This window comes from Prorops nasuta, unplaced genomic scaffold, assembly GCF_024137725.1.
Source record: "Prorops nasuta isolate Cenicafe-Biocafe unplaced genomic scaffold, Cenicafe_Pnas_1.2 PNAS00003, whole genome shotgun sequence".
NCBI lineage: Eukaryota > Metazoa > Arthropoda > Insecta > Hymenoptera > Bethylidae > Prorops > Prorops nasuta.
The window spans coordinates 3,331,970-3,353,363 of record NW_027116800.1 but is presented as its reverse complement, the minus strand read 5'-3'; the positions used below and the strand labels follow the sequence as shown (position 1 = coordinate 3,353,363).

General features: G+C 41.2%; 2 protein-coding genes across 3 annotated transcripts in view; one reads left to right on the top strand and one right to left on the bottom strand.

Moving 5' to 3' along the window:
• Positions 1–21,394, bottom strand: part of hiw (highwire) — a 149,484-nt gene that overhangs the window by 8,351 nt on the left and 119,739 nt on the right. The window contains exons 27-33 of the mRNA XM_066724834.1: positions 2,154–2,376; positions 1,709–2,071; positions 1,443–1,649; positions 1,164–1,369; positions 938–1,082; positions 327–859; positions 32–222 (exon numbers count right to left, since the gene is read on the bottom strand). Of these exons, the coding sequence (XP_066580931.1) occupies positions 32–222; positions 327–859; positions 938–1,082; positions 1,164–1,369; positions 1,443–1,649; positions 1,709–2,071; positions 2,154–2,376 (1,868 nt within the window). The remainder of the gene's footprint in view (positions 1–31; positions 223–326; positions 860–937; positions 1,083–1,163; positions 1,370–1,442; positions 1,650–1,708; positions 2,072–2,153; positions 2,377–21,394) is intronic.
• On the top strand, positions 3,956–21,278 carry LOC136772116 (uncharacterized). Of its 2 annotated transcripts, XM_066724836.1 has the most exons (5): positions 3,956–4,058; positions 4,473–4,901; positions 18,006–18,425; positions 18,526–18,818; positions 18,915–21,278. In XM_066724836.1, the coding sequence occupies exons 2-5, from the start codon at positions 4,680–4,682 to the stop codon at positions 20,716–20,718; spliced, it is 2,739 nt and encodes a 912-aa protein (XP_066580933.1). In that variant the 5' UTR covers positions 3,956–4,058; positions 4,473–4,679; the 3' UTR covers positions 20,719–21,278. The 2 variants fall into 2 exon arrangements, with proteins under 2 accessions (XP_066580933.1, XP_066580932.1); XM_066724835.1 differs by having other exon boundaries at positions 3,992–4,901.

Sequence of the window (21,394 nt, the reverse complement as noted above, 5' to 3'; positions counted from 1 at the left end):
TGAATAAAGTATTTCATTGTAAAATACCTACCGGGTATTGGTACGGGACTTGAAGATGGACTACGGAATCGTGGCGAATTTCCTTGAGGATTTTTTGGTGACGAGCTTCTTGACATTCTTCTTGGCGTGCCTGGAGGGGTTACTCCATTGCCATTGGTACGACTTTCCCCCATTGCTTTCACTAATTCTTTCACCGACACTCCGAAAAATTCAGAAAAATCCCTAAAACAATCAAAAGGCCTGTTAAATTTAAATTGGTAGTTTTTGTTCCTTTATATTGTATGGTGCATAGGGTGCAGAAAATAATCAATTATGCATTATTCTACCTTCCTGGAGAGCTTCTCTTTTCCACGTGACTTTTATCATCGCCTCTCAGCCATTTCTGTAAGACGCTAAATTTTCCACCGCCTTCCTTCTCTTTTTCTTTTATCGATCTTTCTTTTAATCGGGATTTAGACAGTTTAGGACACGCATCAATTTTTTCCGGAGTGAAACGATCACTTCCGGGTGAATCATATTGATTACAAGACCCAAAAACAAAAGGATTTGTACCACTGCTCTCTCCCACTTCAGCTGAAGTTGGTATAAAGTTTTGTCCGCTGAAATTGAATCCTTGACTCATGGAAGGAGCACAAAAATCGAAGCCTTGATGAGTAGGTGAAACGGATGAGTCTGTTATCACAACTTTCTTCTCCACTGTCTCGTTATCCGAATCTTGTTCCATTTTCATATAAGTTATAAAATGTTTATCTATCGCTAGCGACCAAGCTTCTCCCTCCATGTCCCGAGTTTTGTCAAAGCAAAACTTATTCGATGAATCTTCATCGATACGTACCCAGGTGCCTTCGCTATTTATTAACTTTAAAGGAGAAAACAAATAATGAATAGTTATGTTTCTATTAAATTTCAATTATCATACAAGACCCCTTGTACTTACATATTCTTGAGCTATCACGGAGTTTCCTAGTGCCAACATTCCAATTGCTGGAGCTTTCAACGTCGGACGACTTCTGATATTATGTCCAGATGCACCACATTTTACAACAACCATGCTTTTGTTGCCTTGGAAAGTCTTTCTTTTGCTGGAAGCAGAATTGAAAGAAAAGAGGTGAAATGTTATATCGAGCAAATGACGAAAAAAGTAAATTCTTTTGACCACATACTCTTCCCCAGGATCGTGTCTTTTTCGCAGAACAGTTTCCTTAACAGCCTGCTCTAAAATAGATTTCGGCTCTTCAACGGAGAAAAGCAATGTTTTTCCAAAGTGTTGATGAAATTGAAGGCACCAAGCTTCCAAATGCGTACGACTACAATATTCTCGAATAGTTTCAGTGCTCAAACGTAACCAGATACCATCACCATTATGAATCTACAGAATATAACAAAACTGGTAGTTATGATAAAACAGCTACTGATAAACATCATCATTAACAACATTTTACCTCATCAACGAATGCAATCGTCCCATTAACTGGAATAAGGCCAATCTGCTCACTTTGTAGCGATGGATGCGCTCTAATTCGTAGCCCAGCACTATTTTTACTCATAAATTTTCTTAATCTGCAAGGCTGTTGCTGAGGTTTCTTTACGAGGTTTCTAGTAGGAGGCTGCATGCCCTGTGGAGGCTCCTTAACCTCGACTTTGTAATGCTGTAAGAGGAAAAGTTTTTAATTACAACGAAACTATAGATCTTCTACAACTGACTTACATCCTCCATGCTGTATCCATCTACGGTAATAATTAGGGAGTACCATCCAACGGTAGAGGGGGTCCAAGTAGCACTGTAGCTACCATCACCATTAGGTCTGACTAGCATACTCTCGCTAGACCTTTTGATAGTGGGTGAAGCGAATCTCAGTTCTTCGAAGGAATAGTTTTTGTATGATTTTATAATGGTAATAGCATGGAAGCACAATTTATTATTAATGGTCACTTCGTATGGCACATCAAGAGATGGCTGAGGGTGTCCACCGAACGTCATTGGATCAGGCTGAGAAACTCTTCTGATCTTTCTGCCTTGGTCGGAGTCCGTGATGTCCTTTTTATCGATGGGGACAGCTTTTACCTCGATCTACAAAACGTGCCATCAATACATATTCTACGTCATCCTATCGCTAGGCAGATTTTAGAAAATTTCTCCTTTTTCCTCATACCTTTAAGCTCGGCACGTGTACGACTTCGCTGTACTGATCCTTCGTGAGCACGGTGACGTTGGCAGGCCATCCGCATCTCATTTCTTCGCCGGAATAAATGGCTTCGCACTTTGATGGATCTACAAAACTGTCTGGCTGTAGCCATCGCGCTAATCTACCACCACTGGTTCCTGTTGAATAGGACACGAAATCTCGCAGGAAGAGACGCTCGTTGGAATGACAACTGAAACAAAAGAATATCGATTATAAAACATCCTCTTGCTTGATACAACTTAATAAAGAAGAGAACACTGTTTGTTATATCTAAAGGGAGCAAGCGTAAGGGTTACCGTTTAACGATAGAGCTAAAATTTATGAGAGAGGAATGCAGGTATCCGCTGATTGAGGCATGTCTGCGGCTTAGGGTAGCCCTAATTGGTGTCTCCTAGCGTGGATCTGGTCTGAGCAGATCACATGGAGAGGACGATGCTCTTCTGTCAGCCAGACAATCACCGCTTCCCCTGCGATTCATTGCCAGGCTTACCCTAATAAGGCGCAATCACATCGTAATTCTCTCTCAGAGAAGCCGGTTGTCGTATCTCTATAAGTGGTCATTACAGTCTCCGCTATTTTTGTCGTCATTTAAATCAACCAAGCAACTAAAAAACTGGTCTTGAAACTCTTGATAAGGCGTCTCACGGATATCAAAGTTATTAATTTTTTATTACTAAAAGTTTTCATAGCTCGCTTGCAGTTATTTTTGAAATACAACATGTCCATTGATAAATGCATATCGTTTTCGACCAGTGTCGCATGGACAAAGAGGAAAGCCAATCGATTGGCAAAACGTGAGATGCAGCTTGATAACGGAACATCGTACATTGGCGTAGACGTTGCGGAAATTGAGAGTGCAACTTTGGGAGCTTTCTCTGGACTTGACGTGTGGCTGGTACGCGGTCATTCCAGAAACTACCAGTTGGACTGGCTGCAGGTGCTACTCACTTTGGGCAGCGCGTTATGAATGAGAGCGAGGATAAACGTGGCACACAAGTATTGTACAGCTTCAGCAATGGGAAAAGAGTACACGCAATTTCTCAAGGGAAATTAAATGGCTAGGTTGATCTTTGTAAAGCAGAAACACAGCGTTTCGGCTAGTACAGTAAACTGCTGTTGGAATGTGCCGCATTCCAGGATAAATTGACCAGCTTCAACAGTTTAGCATTATTTTTTACACTTTTCTCAATCCCATCAGGTTCGATCTTCGATAGAAGGACATAGTCAGGTGTAACAACAATAGAATTGCGAAACAAAGATTCTATATAGTCAAACAATCCCGATCGATTTATGGTCGCTCGAATGGGAAATGTATATAGAGATTGAAGAATAGCGTCTTGCGTAAATCTATCACGAGTAGACGCGCGAGGATGATCGTTGCGCAAACGAGGACGTGATTATCCGGGCTTGAGAGGGGATGCGGGAGAATGATTATTATACAGGTGAGATAGAGAAAGAGGGGAAGTAGAACTGTGAGAAATAGAGACACGTTACACCTGCAACTTGGCCAAGGTCGGATTTCGAGGTGCAGCGGGCCATGTGGACCTGTTCGGGACAACGCGCGGGGGACCAGTGGATCGCGACCGGCTCTCGTTCTTCGGACATACTACAGAGGCCAGGGTAGCGCATTCAACAGTGTCGGCTTACAGCGCGGCTGTATCGCGAGTCGTGAGTATTGGTGAGTTGGTGTGACGGGCTTTTATCTTTTTAAAACTTACAGGAGGGAGAGCGTCGTGAGGATAGGGTGGGGAGGACACCGATCGTGCATGCCACCGACCACAGTTCGAAAGCAACCTTCGTCATGATCGTGTCAGCTGGCCTCTAGTTCCACGCCAGCCTCGCTACTTGAAAGCAGCGTGCGTGCAAGAGTGCGTGAGTGCTTCTATTCTTGCCCCGCTGGCTGGTTCGGCTCGTTCGCCAGCCTGAGTCCCGGCACGAGTGCTGCCGCAGCGCAGATTGCTCGGGATCATGGCGGACGATCGTGGCGCCTGAACCCGACCAATTATTTACGATCCATTTTTACTCGAGAGATCGATATTCCACTCTTTGGGTAAAAAATTCAACGGTCACCAGCAGCGATCCCAAACTAACGTTCAGTAAAATCAATATTGCAATGAACAACCTACCTTGTCTGAATTTATCGAGGAATAAACATTTCATAGATCGGGACTCGCTTTTACGTATAAATCTATCTTTCGACTTTGAAATTAGATCGGCAGAATTGTGATCAATCTGACGTCTACTGTGATTAGAGATTAATCTAAAATATTGTAATCCTCTTTCTAGAAAGAATGCGAGAATAAGAGGATACTTGACACGAATCGTCGACATAGGAGGAATACGGAGAAACTATAAAATGTATGGAAGATGAGGATTAAGAAGAGAGTGTAAGAAATAATAGTAGGATCGATAAATAGAAGCAGGATTGATCGATGGAGACCACTGTGATAACAGTCGGTCTATCCTGATATTTTTCCATCATCGCTTTCGGAAATGTTGACGATCGGATCGAGGATGAGTGGCTGCAGGCGCCTGTTCGGCGCGCTGGACGGGTTTAAGTGTGATCGTGCCATCATTTTTTTCGTATTTCTGTGCTACCTTGCGTTTCTCAGTGTCGAGAGTGCCCCGCCAGGAATATGCGTTATGAACGGCTGCAACTGCACCGTCAAGGCGCACCGTTGGATTACCGTCAAGTGTGTCTTCTCCAACGACCAGGTGAATAAAGACTCTCATCATTCTTCACTAACACAAGACTGATTTAACAAAACGATCCTTCCCTGTCGTTATACACGAATAAAATATTCCGTTGTATCAGGAGGACACGAGTTTATTGCTCTCCCAAAGCAGGGACCACTTTATATGGTCAATTGCCGCAAACGGAAGCGATTGTGGCTTATATATAGATAATTGTACGACCCAGCCGCAGACCACTTTTAATTACTCCTTAATATTCTCTCTTTCCTGTCAGCCTCCTCTTTCAACTTCCTCCATCATGTTCCCCAATATAATTTCCACATTTACCCAGTGGAATTCTTTTCGAAGCAGCATTCAAATTCGGATTAAGGTTTTAACTTAAACTTCGGGAAGCGTTGCATTCTATATAAGATCTTACAGCTGAATCGAGCCTGCCAGTTATGCCGTGCAGCTGGGAAACGGGTTCCTGCCAGTAGTGCCTTTCTTTAGAAACGTGAGAGTTACTTCGAGTTGGCATGTAGAAGCAGCGGATTCATCATAATGAAACTTCAGCACATTTGACTTTCTTTTCCTGGCAAATACTGCCAGCGATGATACTAACGCTTTGGTATAGAATCTTATTTCAAGAAAATGTTCAGTTGCGAACGAATGAAAAGGGAGCAAGTATTGCTTTCATCGGTTAAATGTTCTTCATTAAGTTGTTAATGTTTGTCATACTTTAGTGCTCTTGTTACAAGTCGGTACGAAAGTTTACAAAGTCTGAATTAGAATCGTGCTGCGCGTAGAATTAGCATATAAATCACCTGGAATCGTGAACAAGCATTTAGGGTAGCTGATATAAGGCAGGTGGGATTATAGTATATTATATGTACATGAGCTTGTGTTTACGCGTGTGTGTTGCAGCAGAGCGTGCACGTATACACAAAGAGTTCCCCTTGGCCCTCTTGCTGTCCGCTGCGCTTGGCTGGATGTCGTCCAGTCGATGCACCACGCTACACTGTACCATAATATGTAAATGGTGCATCGTGACACATTGTGTTCAATGCCCCATAGGCTTTTCTTCAAGAACCAAGAATCCTCTAAGCTTCCAAATTTACATTCAAATGTGGTCAAAATCTCATTCATTCTTCGAACCTAATCAAAATATTCAAAGGTAGAATTTACTTTCTCTCTCTCTCTCTCTCTCTCTCTCTCTCTCTCTCTCTCTCTATTTATATTAATTGAGCTCCTAGATCAAGTTCTAATAATAAACTCGTCTTATTCATGGTATAAATGGTATACGTGTGTTAGTAAATCTGACCCAATCCATTACGAAGCGTATGTATTCGTGTGCATACCAGATTTCAGTCGGTTGATTCTATACGATAACACGTTACATGCGAAGTTAAGAGTGTCGATTTCTAGGGTCAGCCGAGGTTAAAGATCTACGCATACGGTACACCATTCCAGTATATGCAAATGGTACATATATATATATATATATATATATATATATATATATATATACTAGACTAGCCTATTTCCTATCGATTTTAACATCCGAAGTCCGCGTAAAAACGCAAAGAGAAAGTTCAAATCCATAGGGACTGTATTTTTAGCAGCCAATAATAATAAAAGGCCCTTTGCATATACAGTTAAGTCACGTATTTAGTTAAAAATAACAATAAATTAATCAAGCCATTGGTCGATTGGATATTTAAACGCGAGAGGACGAATGCTTATTTTTGGCCGAGGCGAGCAATTCGTTGATACAACAATTGACCTACGCGACGCGAATACGCTTTAATAACACGATAAGTGATTCGAATGTTAAAATAATTATTGATTTATGGATTATCAATCGGTGGAGAGGGCGAAGAGAGATTTCAGAGATCATTCTGAGCATTGCTGCGTCCATTGACACTGACAGTCGTCGTATGACGAAAAATACTTCCTAAACGAATCAAATTCATGCTCCACTTATCATTTCAATGTCGTTAATTCCATTTGAAGTGTTGATGCCTTTAGCTAATCAAGACTGGACAGGAACATTCTTTCGTATCAGATCAAGTTGGCAAGCGAAATCACGCACCTCTTGTCCAGACAACGAATACGCTTTACTCGATGCTCGTTGTTGTTTCAACTTACAAGATGTTACCAGTAAATTTAAATATGTTTCGGAGTCGTTTAGATATGCATTTAGATAGATACGCTACGAAAGGGCCACTAGCTTGCTCGGAGCACCGGATGGGTCTCTCGAATATTCGTTCTCATGCATTCAGCTAAACCTAGACGATTTCCGGTGCGCGTAGCTTCCGGTGTAAGGGCTCTCTATGCCTAACCAGAAGACATACCGTATTGTTCAATTGCTCGCTCCAATACTCCATTGTACCTTCGAATCTTTTCACATTTCCTCATAATTCTCTTATATATACGATCAAATTGAAAGAGAGCTCTTAACGGGCGAATTTGATTCTCACGCCGATTTTTTTTTATCAACCAGCGAAAGTACGACTCTCACATATATATAAAAGAAATTGAGTTCATTTTCAATTATCAAGATATAAATTAATCGATCAATCCAATTATCGAAACTTATCATTATGATGATTTGTTACCTTTGTTTTCAATGAAGATTTTACGCAACCAAAGTGCAACTCGAGCGCAACCGCCGTTACTTAAGGTCTTTGACCCGAAATTATTGGGAGACTATAGTAATTAGCGTGTATAGAGGGCTTAACAATGAGAGGAGCTGTTTACTTGCATTAATTTCAAATAGTACGAAATCGAAACTCTGGTATCGATACGTATACAGTGATGAAATTCAATAATTTAAAAGAATTAATAATAATGATGTAGAATCGGTAGTATATTAGTTATACCGAACTGGTATACGATTCAAAAGAGGAAACAATGATGCTTGATGCGATTAACGATATTTGAAATTTCAATACAAGCCATTTTTTCTGAAATTCACAACTGACAAATTAGGCCGAATGGTCAATCGAAACATGAAACAACATATTGCGCATAATAACATCGTACGTGCAAGCGATTCAAAGATAGTAAACGGAAGTGTTATTTCGGAATAGTCATAGCCAGAATAGTATAGTATACAGTATAATAGTGTATGATGACATCAGCAGCAATTGTCTTCTATAATTATCTGCCATCTGGGATAATGCCAAATCTCCGAAAATTTCCAGGCTACCTCTTATTAGTCACGTACAAAGGGCTATTGTATTGTTTCCTTCCTTCTCTTCGCTCTTCCATCAATTTTAATAAGAATTAATCGGCGATGTGCATAAGTTTAATTATTTATTGATGACGATTCTAATACGAATGCACGAAAAGTGGCCTTGGAGCAGGTTCAACGAGGTTTCCGTGGCAAATGAGAAACATTCAAAGACAAAAGGCCTTGAGCATTAAAATTGCTTTACAGCGAGGAGTGTATAAAAAGAGAAGAAATTCCAAGTGAGCAAGATAAAAGTTTATTACGATGTAGCCGACAATGAGTTTGGCGTAATGCGTCATTCGAGCTTGATCGCCTTGGTCACACCTCACCATCGCCCTTTCACTGGCTGGGCCAACGGTCATCGGATTAATAAATTGAGAAACGCGGGGCGGAACGGGACGGGGTCACCACTGGAATTGCTTGGCTTGTGTGCTGGGAATTTCGTGTGTACAAAACGCCGCGTCCGATCCTTTGGCTCAATTTATTCACAATAGGCTCTTTCAACGAATTACATCTCGGACACGTCGAAACCCAGGGTGTTATAGTCGACGATCGAGCGTAATAATGCGGGCTATGACTCGGCACCACAATGGGGGACGAAAAAAAAAATACTTCTTCAAACTCTTGAGAATTACATTTATACATCCCTGCTTTTTTCACCGCTATAACTCATTACTTTTGACCAGCAATCCCTCTTTTTATTAATATTTACAATCATCCAACCCTCAGAATTGGAAAATCAGACTCCGGAGAAGATATCCCCAATCTCATAAATGCCCTACGTTTTATAACCATCGACGATTAAAAATACATTCTGCATTCAGTGTGGTACACACTCGTATATTTATTCAATTTGAGAAGAAAATAAGATATTATCTGCTGGATGGTTAACAGGTCGAACGACTCGGCATAATTTAATCGTAAGATCAATGCTTCAATTCTATCGACTACAAATAAAGAATGTATATATATATATAGATAATATAGATCGAAAGACTCGATCGTTATAGTTGGCAGTGTTTCTACAGAACGATAAAATTAGTTATTAGCTGGGACTTAACAGGTAGTGAAAAGTATTATTGCTCATTTGTTTATCTTTGAGATGGATAAATCATTGGAAAGTACGAAAGACGATTAATTTCTTTGAGGGTATACGGACTGGACGTATATTGAGACAACAGTACTCACGCATCTGGTCGATTTGCCGGCTTTGTCCGGAGAATTTGCTCGGGGGCGTAGATATAACCGACATCCTGCTTGGTTCATTCCAACGATAACTCTGCCCGACACCCCGCGAGCACTCGAGCGAGCTATCGCGATTGGCTACCCGTGCAAAGTTAGCCTCTCTCCACTGAGAATATGAGCCAACGATCTCTTAACGAGGTGCCGAATGCTTCAAACTGTTCTCGCCCTAAAGTGAGAAGCCTTTGATTTGACTTTCGCTGCTTTCAATTAATTTCTTCCGTCATTCAATACAATTCCCTATAACTTTGGATTCCTTCAATTACTCAAGAGACAAGCCAGCTGAAGATTGATTTATGCGACTCAACGTTGCCACGTTTCGTTTCACAGAAATATTACTAATAATTCAATTGCAGGGTACAAAGGTAATGTTTGAGTTTTAATGACTCATTAGAATTGTATTACACAAATTCTCGTGTTAATGCGATGGTTTTGATACGCACTGTACTGCAGATCTCAGCATTATTGAATTTTCTTTCAGTTTTCTTCAAGTAGTAGAGAATTTACTCTTCGGAAGATACCTATATTATTGTTTATCTTATTACCAGGTGAGGTAAAACGATATCCCTTGTAGTATACAAAGAGATTATTGTACAGTTATATTGGATGAAGTAACAAAATATTTTCGGTGAGAGTTATATATTCAGGAACGAGTTTCGAAATTAAAGCCTGAAACAGTGCTACTCGTGAGAACTGATACTCATAACACGAGGCAGCCTTTGTGATTCATGATGCCAAGTAATGCGCATGACAGGATGACGCATAGATTATAAGTTTCACGCTTATTTAGTTTTTAGAGAAGTTGCATTTTTAAAGATGTTGTATTTTTCATGAATTTAATTTGTAATATCTAGATCAAATCATAAAATCTCCTACGTGCATTATCGCTGATCAGAAATTGTCTCGAAAGGAAACATTACAAGAGGAATTATGCTTCGAGCTTGACACTTGGTTTGCTCACGGCGAATTATGCGTATGTAGATCGAGGTTATCGAGACGCAAGCACTCGGAAACATGACTTACACGCTTCGTGTATTGAATCAATATTAAAAAAAAAAATGAAGCTAAAAGATTTTCCTCGCATTATTTCTGAAAAATTGACAAAGTTCGCTTCCTCGTGGTTAGATGGCAATGTCCTTGTCGGAGATTCCTATACTTAAGGTCAGCAAAGGCTGATTTTACGCCACTTTAAAATAATGTAGTGTGATTCAAGTTTTTAAAACCACTTCCAGTCTCAGGAACATCAGAAAGTTCGTTACGTGGATGAAATTTTATCCATCCCCTACTTACGACCCATAAAACAGCTAATATCATTTACCTGAAAGTCTCGAACGCTTCATAAGCGCTTCATAAATAAAACTTGGAAAAATTAGGTCAATTATACTATAGATGGAAGCTTCTTCGTTCTTCTTAATATAAAAGTCAAATGTTGTTAGTTCACTGTTAACTGGAGCTGAGAGAAAGTCTCAGTTTCCTTGGAAATTGTTGAATTTATTACTGCTCTAAAATGGAGTGAAGTATTATTTTTATTATATAAGAAAAGTTAACAATATAAAAGCAAGTCTGGCGGTATAAGCTGTGTTGTACAGGTATATAATACAGTGGGGCAGGAAGAGCTCGATGGTGGCGTTGTCGGTGAAAATGAAATTAAAAATGAGAGAATTACGTGAGGGAAAAGTAAAGAGCGAGGGGAGGAGCGGGGTGGTGAGGGGACGTTGTCGGTGAGATTATGATGGCTCGGGTCGGGCTTGTCTCACTCGGAAGATCGGCCGCATCGCGTTGGTCTCTCGACCCCTCGTTGCAATTAACCGAATTATAGCTCGGTGTGGCCTGGCCGTAGCTCGTCGTTCCGGCACATGCGAGCCAGAAGTAATTTCATCTCCACGAGAAGGAGTGTCAACGCGTGCAATGCCATTCGGCGAATTAACTTCCGGCATTACCGCCACTACAACGACCCGAGGCTTCGCGAATTTCGCAGCAGCTTTAGTCCGTTTTAGACCTTTCACGCTACTACAATGTCCACGACTAAAAATTCACTTCAAAAATGATATTCCTCTCTTCCCTCTATTCTTCTCTCGTGCAATATTAATATAACATCAATTTGATAGCTAACACTGGTGCGTGCCATCCACCGTATCCTATCGGACTCACGAATCTCTGATTTCGCATCTACGAACAAGAAATTCGATCAACCATCCGATAATCTATGTACTGCCCACACACGATAGTTTCTCAGAACGATCGAACGGTGGGAATTAATTTCTCGCGCAAAAAATCAAAACGCAATGTCAATAAGCAGCTTTGCTAATTTAAGCCATATTTTTTAAATAAAGCGATCGTAATTTTCTAGAGTTTAGTACGGTCTCGTATATTGAAAACGTGGAGAGTTTCTTCGTCTAGGAAGGGTAAATTCGGTAGTTTTCTTAAGTCAACAGAAAGTGTGTCGCGCTCCCAATTCGTCCAATGTTGGGAATTCAGGGGCGAAGTCTCCGCCCGAGCATGCGGTTCCTCCGCTTTGTAAGACCCTGCTCAGTGTTCACTGCTTCACTGCTGGCTGCTCTGCTCTTCCCCGCAATTACCATGAAGCTCCGCTTGCTTGCTACAGCTCCTTTCCCTTTCCCAACTTGACGCGCATATGTTTGCCGCCGCTCGCTCTTGTCTCTCTCTCTCTCTCTCTCGTCTTGTGTACACATTCGAACACATCTACAAACTCAATTAAACAACACAAACGAGCGCGTAGAATCAATTTCTTTTTATTAAGAAGTCGTCAAACTCCCAGCTATCGATATAATAGTGTAACTTTGATTTATCTACATTTTCTTTTATACACCACCTTTGTCATAGAAATGTATCAAGCGAGTATAGTAAATTGATATACTAAAGTTTCTCCCCATAATATATTTGTATATATCTAAATACCTAATCGTCTCTCCATAAAGAACATGGACCGTTTCTTTGGTAGAAAGTCCTTGGGGCTCGTGTCTCGTTAGCTCTGCCACTTGGAAGTTCTGAGTCATCCAGATAGCATCGTTATTATCTCGCAGGATGTTTTATTATGTGTGGCACGACTTTGAATAATATTGGCTACCGTTCTAGCGGCAGCTTTAAAAACCTTTTAGCGTGCTATAAGGGTACTGGTCCAAATTGGCGCCATAACTATAAACGTGCTTTACAATCGAGGTAACGCGTGCATACCCAGTATAATGAAGCATGACGATTATCTTGGCTAAAAGCGTGAGAATTTACAAGATAAAGATTGGCGCGAGTTATATACGCTTTGAAATGATACTGACGGAAATGTTTCATAAAATACGATCGTTGGGCGCCGTGCAATCGCCTTTAGGTCCAATCGTTTTCTGATAAGTCGATATGTGGAGATTTAAAGTTTCCTATAGATCGATCAAAGGTCAACAGCCGAACCTTAGGACTCGCCTGTGTATCGCCTTTCCACTTCCTATATATACCAGGACTAGTGACTAAAGCACCAGTTATTTGTGCAGTGATAAATTGGCCCTTGTCAGAGTTCATTCGCGCGTTTATCTTTTCTATATTATAGAATTATGACAAAGAAAACACGCGCTAATTAAGTAATATGGCCGATTAACCGAGTAGACCGTCATCTATTTCGATTCAGACGGTAGATCGTGTAGTTCGTGATTCGCCAACTAATAAAAGCAGCTCTTATATGCACAACGAGACATTGAAAATTCATTTCACGTAATTCGAAGCTGTTTAATACTTTATAGCGTCTCTATACTGTGCTGCCTCTTGTATAATTTGAGGGTCGATGTTGCTGGAAAACGCTTACTTTTACCACAACCTTGAACAAAGATCAATTATGTATGAGTGAAAATTGTTTCTTAATAAAACGTACTTTCGAATAATGAACGTCTGAAAGCAAACTGTTTTAACTGCATTCTTAATTGAACTCGTGTAAACATCGCTTCAAAATTAGAGGAACAAAGCAATTTGTTTAAGCAAGTTTGTCTTAAGCAGTGAAGCCAGTTTAGGTAGCTATCTCCACAGTTTATTTTTTTTTTCTTCGGGGTTGTCCGGGTCATAAAGCGCTATTTTCTTCAATGCTTCTTGAAACTTCATCCCCTTTGTAGAGTTCTCGCGAAGAAGCCCTCGAAAATACGAAACCTTGGCGTTAAAAGTAACATTATCTCTCTTACTCTTTACTATCTGACAGGCACTGAAGCTCGATTACTCGGTCAAGATTTCTCTGCTGCAAAACTGCTCTGCTTCAAACATTCAAGTTGACCACCGGTTATCCTCTAACCATTTTTTCCAATTTTCTCATTCCCCTGCAACCACTATCTCTTACGACATAACGAAAGTGTTACCAGTGTTAGTTGCTGTACACTTAATGAATGAAAGGTCTCCTTGTTCATGCGACGAATAACCAGATGCACTGAACGGTCGCATCCTTGGTATATTTTTTTCAACTAATCACTTTCTTCTTATTTAAAATTTTCAACACTCGGAGAAATTGAAAATCACGTCATTTCGAATATCCAATTCCAATTAAATCGTTAAAATAACACATGTTCGCTTTGATTCTCGGGAGAAGGGAATTTATTAATCTCGTCAGACCGGTGGAAAATGAGGGCAATCCTATATTAAAGCGGTGGACACAACTGTATAGAAAATTAGAAGATCCTGTAGAGTTTATCGTGGCTTCCAGCCAAATTCACCATCTTCTTCGTGCTATAAAATTAATCCACGACCGTTGATTTTCCGTGGCAAAGGAAACGCTCATAACTTGCGGGCGAGATTCTCTTTGTGCCGTTGCAGTTGATGCAAAAATAGCCGGTGTTATCCGTGTCCCATCCCTTGAGTCTCTCAGTTCTTGAGATGGCATGGCTGTCGGTACCTTGGACTTAGTCATCCATCGACGAGCAGAATGCAGACCTCAACACTTCAAAATACGTAAACGAAAACAATTTCTCCTCAAGCATACCTATATACAGTCAACTAGAAAATTTCCCTTCTAGCTCTAACAATAGAGTACCATCGACGTAAGTTCTCGTAATTTTTACACATCCACGAGAAATTCCAACGATATTAATATATTGTTTCGCCTCTATTCAAAACGTTTATTCTCTGTAGTAATTGGTCCTTTCGTTCATTTGTTTTGTTTAAATTTTTATTTTACAATACTAGAGTAGTGGAAAACGTTAAAACTGTAAGTAAACCAGATGAGTGTTTATATGGCACATTTATGTGGAAAGTGGTTAGTTAACGCACGTGGTCTATTCCTACCACAAACTTCTCTGGCCTTTGCACATAAGATGAAGCCAGCTGTTTGGCTGATGCATTACACCAACTATGACGTCATAGATTCAAGCGAGAACACGTTTTCCTAACACGTTTCGCAATAATATTTCCTGCTGGCTCTAGTGCTGTTTGCAGTTCATTTTTCCTGTAAACGATCTCTCGAAGATTTTAATTATTGTACAATAATCAGAAAATTACTTGTGCTCAATTTCAATCTAGTAAAGAATATGTTGATTTAATAGCTGCAGCCAGTTGTTTATTATGGCTTGTATCGTAAAATAAAAAGAGAGAAATATGAATAGTAGAAATACTTTGTTAAGCTTGTTCGTTAATGGCACATCGCGATTAAGAGCTCCAAGGAGCGCCTAGCAGGAAGTCACTTCGCACGACCACACCCTGCGTTCAATAGCGGCAAGACAGTTCATTTGGCTTTCGTTTCGATTCTTAGCACCTAGCTAGAAAAGTATTTTTATTCTAAAGCATTGACTGTACCTTTCTAAACATAAATCCCCCTCTTCTTTTGTCAAGAGGATATAAATTATTATTGGTTTCCACATTAACATTTTAACTACGGCCATCACAGGAATATTTTATATATACCAGTGTAAATGCGTTCTATATTATCCTGCCACGAGATTTTCCCATGCATGAGTGCATGCAGCAATCAATGCAAGCGGCTGCTTACTTACGCCAATTATCACCTACGCGAGAGTCAGAGGCAAAGTGGCAGCTAGCAGGTAGTTTCGGCAAGCTAGGAATGATCTGCTTGAAACGAGCGAGAAAGACTCGACGTGGTGCGGAGTTGAGCTCAAGGCGAACCTGTTAGTTGAAATCGAGCCACAAATTGCAGCGGGATGGGAGAAGCAATAAACAAGAAGAAAATGAATACAGCGGTGCTCAGCTTGGTATCTTTGCATTACTGGCTTGTAACAGACGAGCAAAGAAACAGGAAAGACGAGTACCAGATGAGACCATAAAGTCCCATTGTGAATTATCCTACTTCTTGAAAGGATTTCCCGCCTGCCTCTTTAGGGAATCACGTTCTTCCTCACTACCACAATCCTCTCCCTTTTGTATAACTCTGGTACTTGATGAGATTTCTATTTACCTTGAAAAACCCTTCGCTCTTTTTCTCCGATTCTTCGGAAAGTATAAATTAATGCGACGGTGATCTTGACATGCTAGTCTTACGAAATATCGATGAATCATAAGTATAGCTGTTGACATGATTCAGGACCCTCGTCAATGCCTAAACAGTGTCGCGTATCGCAATGCGTATCGTATTCTTACTCGTTTGCATATCGTAGCTCGATCTTGTGTAACGGAGAGTTAGATAAATGAGAAAGTAAAATAGTTTGCTATAGCGATTTTCTTACACGCAGTTTAATGAATGTTTGGTAAAACGACGGCTGGCCGTTAATGTAACGAAATTCCCGGCAAATGCTGCAATTAGATACACCTCGCACCTTGTGAAAAGCATTACAATGAATCAAGGCCTGCGCCGAGTCGCTTACGCGGAGAATCGCTTAACGGGTTTGCGCAAATGGCTGTTGTGATATCTCCAGGACGAAAATATCACAGATAATGAATTTAGCTGCTTTGGGGGAAGGGTCAAAGGTACAGGGACGAGAGTCCCTCACAGATTCCATGAAAAACAAAGCGAGTAGGTACGCTCCAGGAATAGATTGTCGGAAGAGATAAATAAATTTGAACGCGCACCACGTTCGAGGCATTTTACGAAAACGTAGGAAAGTATTTCAAGGGGGCATAATTTCATTTCTCTCGCAGTCAAAAGCTAAAATATTTTTAAGAATCCGAAGAATCCTCCGAGCCAAAAAGCAAACAGTTTGATCCTCATAATTTAGCACTCCAGCGTTTCTCACGTAAGCCCGTTGATCTTGCCTTGGCTGGAATAAGAAACGACTTCCTTCCCAAATATCAGATTATAGAATAACTTTAAGTGTCAGGCAATTGAAGAGTCTTTGCGCTATCGTTGGTTTATTCGTTGAGACAAACGGATAGGCTACGTTTATGTACCAAGGGTATACAGTGTTTAGCTACGATGAAGGAAAGGGACAGCTATTGGTCTAGCCTGGGACCCGTTTGGTCCTTTCATCTTGATCCTTACAGTCGGCTTCACCAAACTCTAATGGATCGTTCATAATCCTCGACGTAGCCTTTTGTCGATCTAGTCACCCCTACCCTGCAGGATGAGCTCATTGATTAGCCTGGAAAAGGGTCCTGATGCCCTTTACCGTCGAAACCTTATCATCCTATCGCTACATACCATTGCATTGTGGTCTGACTATTGTCCGTACATATAGTGTTTTCTTATGTAAATTTTAAGACCACGCCAGTCATTTTCCACGACGTGTTTAGATTTTAGGGTTGAAGCTTTTAACACGATCCGACTGGCTTCTTGACGACAAAGACTTTTTCCCTTTTTTTTTGGATCCTCCACAATGGTAAATCGCGTGCATCTCTCATTCAATTCGTTCGAAATATTTTCATTCAGAATTACTCTCGATTGTTATGCAAGCTTCATTGAATATACTATATATACATGCTATTTTTACCATTTATCTGAGAAATCAAATGCATTGTATTCTGCAGGACTGCACGTAGCAGGTGTGTGAATTAGGAAGACTAATTGTCTCCGTAGTTGCGTGAGCGAGCGTTTCGATCAGCTGGCGTTTGACAGTCCTATTAATAGTAAAGAGAGTAGGCAGGAAACTGCCAGTAACGGAAGCGCCCCTAAAGGTAAACGACGAAGAGGATTAAACAACTCTCCTTCAATCTTACATTTGTGATCGTTATTTTTACGCAAGAATTCTTAACTAAACTAGGGTCGAAACGTGATTTTTCGAGTCCACTGAAAAACAAACAGCTATTTATTATTTCTCTCGGTCTACGCTTTTATTGTATAATCGAAAGTAGATTTTACGAAGAACATCCGGTTCTCGTTTGAGACGAGTCGAAAAGTACCAAGGCCTTTAAAAGAAACTTTCATAGAACTAACGACACTGTGCCCGTAGCAACAGCTACGGATGATCAATCGAACTTGAAATTATGCATAATTAGGTGTAAATCTTGCTGAGGTTCTTTCATGGCAGTGTTGCCATATCTTCATAAGGTTCGTTTGACAACACTGCGAACTGCTTGTTACTCGAACCACAAGCGCTTCACAGAATCTAGACTGGCGCACGCATACATTCTAAGTATACCGAGATTAGAGATAACTGCGATTCCTGCCATTATAAATTAATCAGCTAGTATATAGCTGATAAGTGTGGGATGCCCCATATATTTATGATTTTTTCATCTATATAGAGAGAGCTTGAATACTAAATAAACGAGAAATATCAGAGTTTGATAATTTTCTCTTTCAGGATGTGGAGCTTTTGGAAGGTACAATTCCAACGGAGGCGATCGAAGTGGAGGTTTCGCGATGCAGAGAGCTTCGAATCCACTCAGGGGCCTTCGCAGGTGGTACACCCCTGAAACGGGTTCACGTGTCAGGTATCTACAGCGTGGTGGCCAAGACTCAGGCGTTCCAGAACTTGAGCGCACCTAACACGCACCTCGAGGTATCAGAATGTAATAGCGTCTTCCTCGAAAGCCACGCCTTCAAGAGCTCTCGTGGTACGCTCAGCGTCTTGATCTCGAGATGCAAGTACGTTGCTATTAAACCCAACGCATTTTCCTGGCTACTCTGGCTCACCGTTCAAGAAGTGCCGACCTTGGAGCTATCCAGCAATGCCTTCAAGCTGGAAGCCACTCAGCACGGTCGACATGGGCCAGCGACCAAGGTCAGATTTCAATCATTATCCTATTCAAACCCGCGCGCGCGAGCGCGCGCGATGCAGTAATACAAGACTCTTTATAAAATTTTCATCCATGTTATTGCAGATTTTATTGCGAAGCGTGAGGATTACGGAGTTGCCAACAGCGGTATTTCCCTCGGCTGTAGCCGAAATTCGATTGGACGATATTTGGACGAAAACCATTCGGAGGGAAGCCTTTTGTGCCATGAACACCTTTAGCATAAGCATAAGTAACGCGACCATTCATGAGATCGAGTCAGGTGCATTCAGCGAGCGAGCCCTCATCAATAGCCTCGAGTTTGCCGACGTCCGAGTGAGGAACATTAAAAAAGGAGCGCTGAGAGCGGCGCATGACAATCTAACGATTCAGTATTCAAGGTCAGTCTGAAATTTCATTAAAAGCAAATATCAACGAGCTAATATATGAATGTTATTCAAGCAAAAGCCATTTATCCGTATGTTCTCTGCTTTTAGATTGTCAAATGTGGAATCTGGAGGAGTCGATATTTCAGCAGCTATAGTGACGTTCAGCAATAACGAGTTTCAAAAGTTGGAAGAGAATTCAATATTGATACATCAATGGAATCGAATATCAATCGATCATAACCTCTTTCAAAACATGGAGAGCGATGCCATATCAGCCGTGGTCGATGCCTCTTCAGCTGCAAACTTTGAATTCTCATTCACGGGAAATCATATTCATGAAATATCACCTGGCTCCTTAAAGTTCGCGGCAATCTCTCAACAAGTAAATAACGCTCGCGTGGGAAATAATTACTTTAAAGAAAAATGCAGCTGTAATCTGGAAACTTGGATACGAGCAATAACGGGGAACAATAACTCGGTCTCCTGGATGATGGATTCTAGTTATTGTGTTGTGGATCAGATCTTGGACAAATGTTTAAACTTGCCGGAAGGTTACTTGGCCATGCGAAACTTTACGAAACTAATTTGTTCGGACGATGATCATCACGTGAACTGCAAGAAACCATCGCCGAAGCAGGAGCCAAGTGTAAGTCCTCCAAGCGTAGGACCTCACGTGTACCCGAAGCACAAAGGATACTTTGACATCGAAATGAGTGATCCGGAACAATTGGAGAGGGAGAAGAGGATAATAGTGGTGATATGTGTGTTGGCAGTGTTCACAGTGCTGGTTGTAATTCTGGCATCTGGAATTTTATATATGCGCAGGAGAGGTGTTTGTCCGAAGCTAACATCGGGACCGATGACGAACCTGGCAGGTTCCTGGCTTTCACCCAGTAGTGGGATGACGGCTGCTACATCGGCCAGGTCCATATCGAGATTAAGCGTGCACGAATATGCTGGTCTTCAGCCAGAAACTAGAATATTGCAAGCTGAAACCGAGCCAGGTTTGAACGAGGAGGATGAGGACGATGCTGATAATCTTTATCCTTATACGGAGAACAAAGCTACGCAGACTTTGCCGGAGGAGCTCACGGAAGACTATTTGAATGATCTGCGGGAAAAACTTAACGATCCTGACAACTACAGCCAGGCGAGAGACATGATCGAGCACCTTTACGATCTGATCAAGGTCGAGGAAAGCTGCAACAATAATAACGACGATAGGCCACAGAGAAACAACTGCGAGGAGAATCCTTACGACGTGATCAGGCCGCGACCGCGACTCAGGAGGCCGAGGGCATTGACAAAGGCATCGGTTAGCATCGGTACCAGAGCTCCGTCTTTGGATAAATTACTGCCAGGCGGTATTAGAATACGACCGCCGATCACGGAATACGCCGAGCCTCGTGATCAAAGGACCAGCGACCAAAACCATCTGTACGCGGAGCTGCCCGGGGACGAGACTGTTCCTAGCACCAGCCGTTTGTCTCAACCAATTCTGGCAACTCTCGCCGGAAGAGCTCCCCAGCCCCTCCCACCGGACGTGGTAAACGATCATTTGATCAGCGATCGCATGCCCAGAATCTTTGATCCTGAAAGGTCAGACGAATGCGAATCCTCGGAGAGTTTCAAACCAACCGAGTCCCCCAAGAGTCAAGCCAAGCCCATGAGTTTTTTAAAAGCGCTGGGGGAGAGTATCCTCGGGGCTACGAAAATCAACAACAATAATAACAACAGCAAAAGACCCAACTCGTTGCTCTGCGAGTATGCCGAACCATCGGATGCCACGTCTCACCTGTACTCCGAACTGCCAGAGCCTCAGATCTCAGCACCTGCCAGTAAAATGGCAAACAGGCCACTACCTACCAAGCCTGATCAGGATTCTGTTGCTGCCGGCGTAGGGAGGGCGTAAACACGCCCACGTCTCTTTATCTGTGATATATATAAATGCGTATATGAGTCGAGTCAAAAGCGAAGATTTACTATCGTGATTTTATTGATTATGATATTTTCCTTCCCTTTTATATATATACAAAACCGGAAGACCGAGTTTCTTCTATAGTAATAACTTGTACGAGTGGTTATCTTTGTGTGAACATTTTTTAAGCATTTCGAGACTCGACTACAGTCCGACCTAACGAGATTCACGAACTATATGTAGTGTACGCGGTAAAGACTCGTACGATAAGAATGTTATCTCAGCCTCGTTGATAAAACGGGATCAGTCTGATGATTCAGAACTACCTTTATACGTGTATAGAAAAACAGTGTAGCTAAGTTTGACGATTTCCATTGTACGATATATCAGTGTTTATAGATCAAGAATATGGATGATTAATTATTATTATTATTGAGCGAATGAGAGTGCAAGAGATACGATATTTTCTATTTAACTGTATTTTGCTCTGAAAAACTCAATTGTATAATATAAATTTATATATATTTGCTTCGAAACGTATTATTAAAGGAATATTTCAGAAACCCATTGTCTTCCATTTATACAATCTGGATATCGCTGAATATCGAATGTAATTTTCTTGGTGCTTATTACTGATTTTATACATTAATGGGTTAAAGCTGCGGAAGCT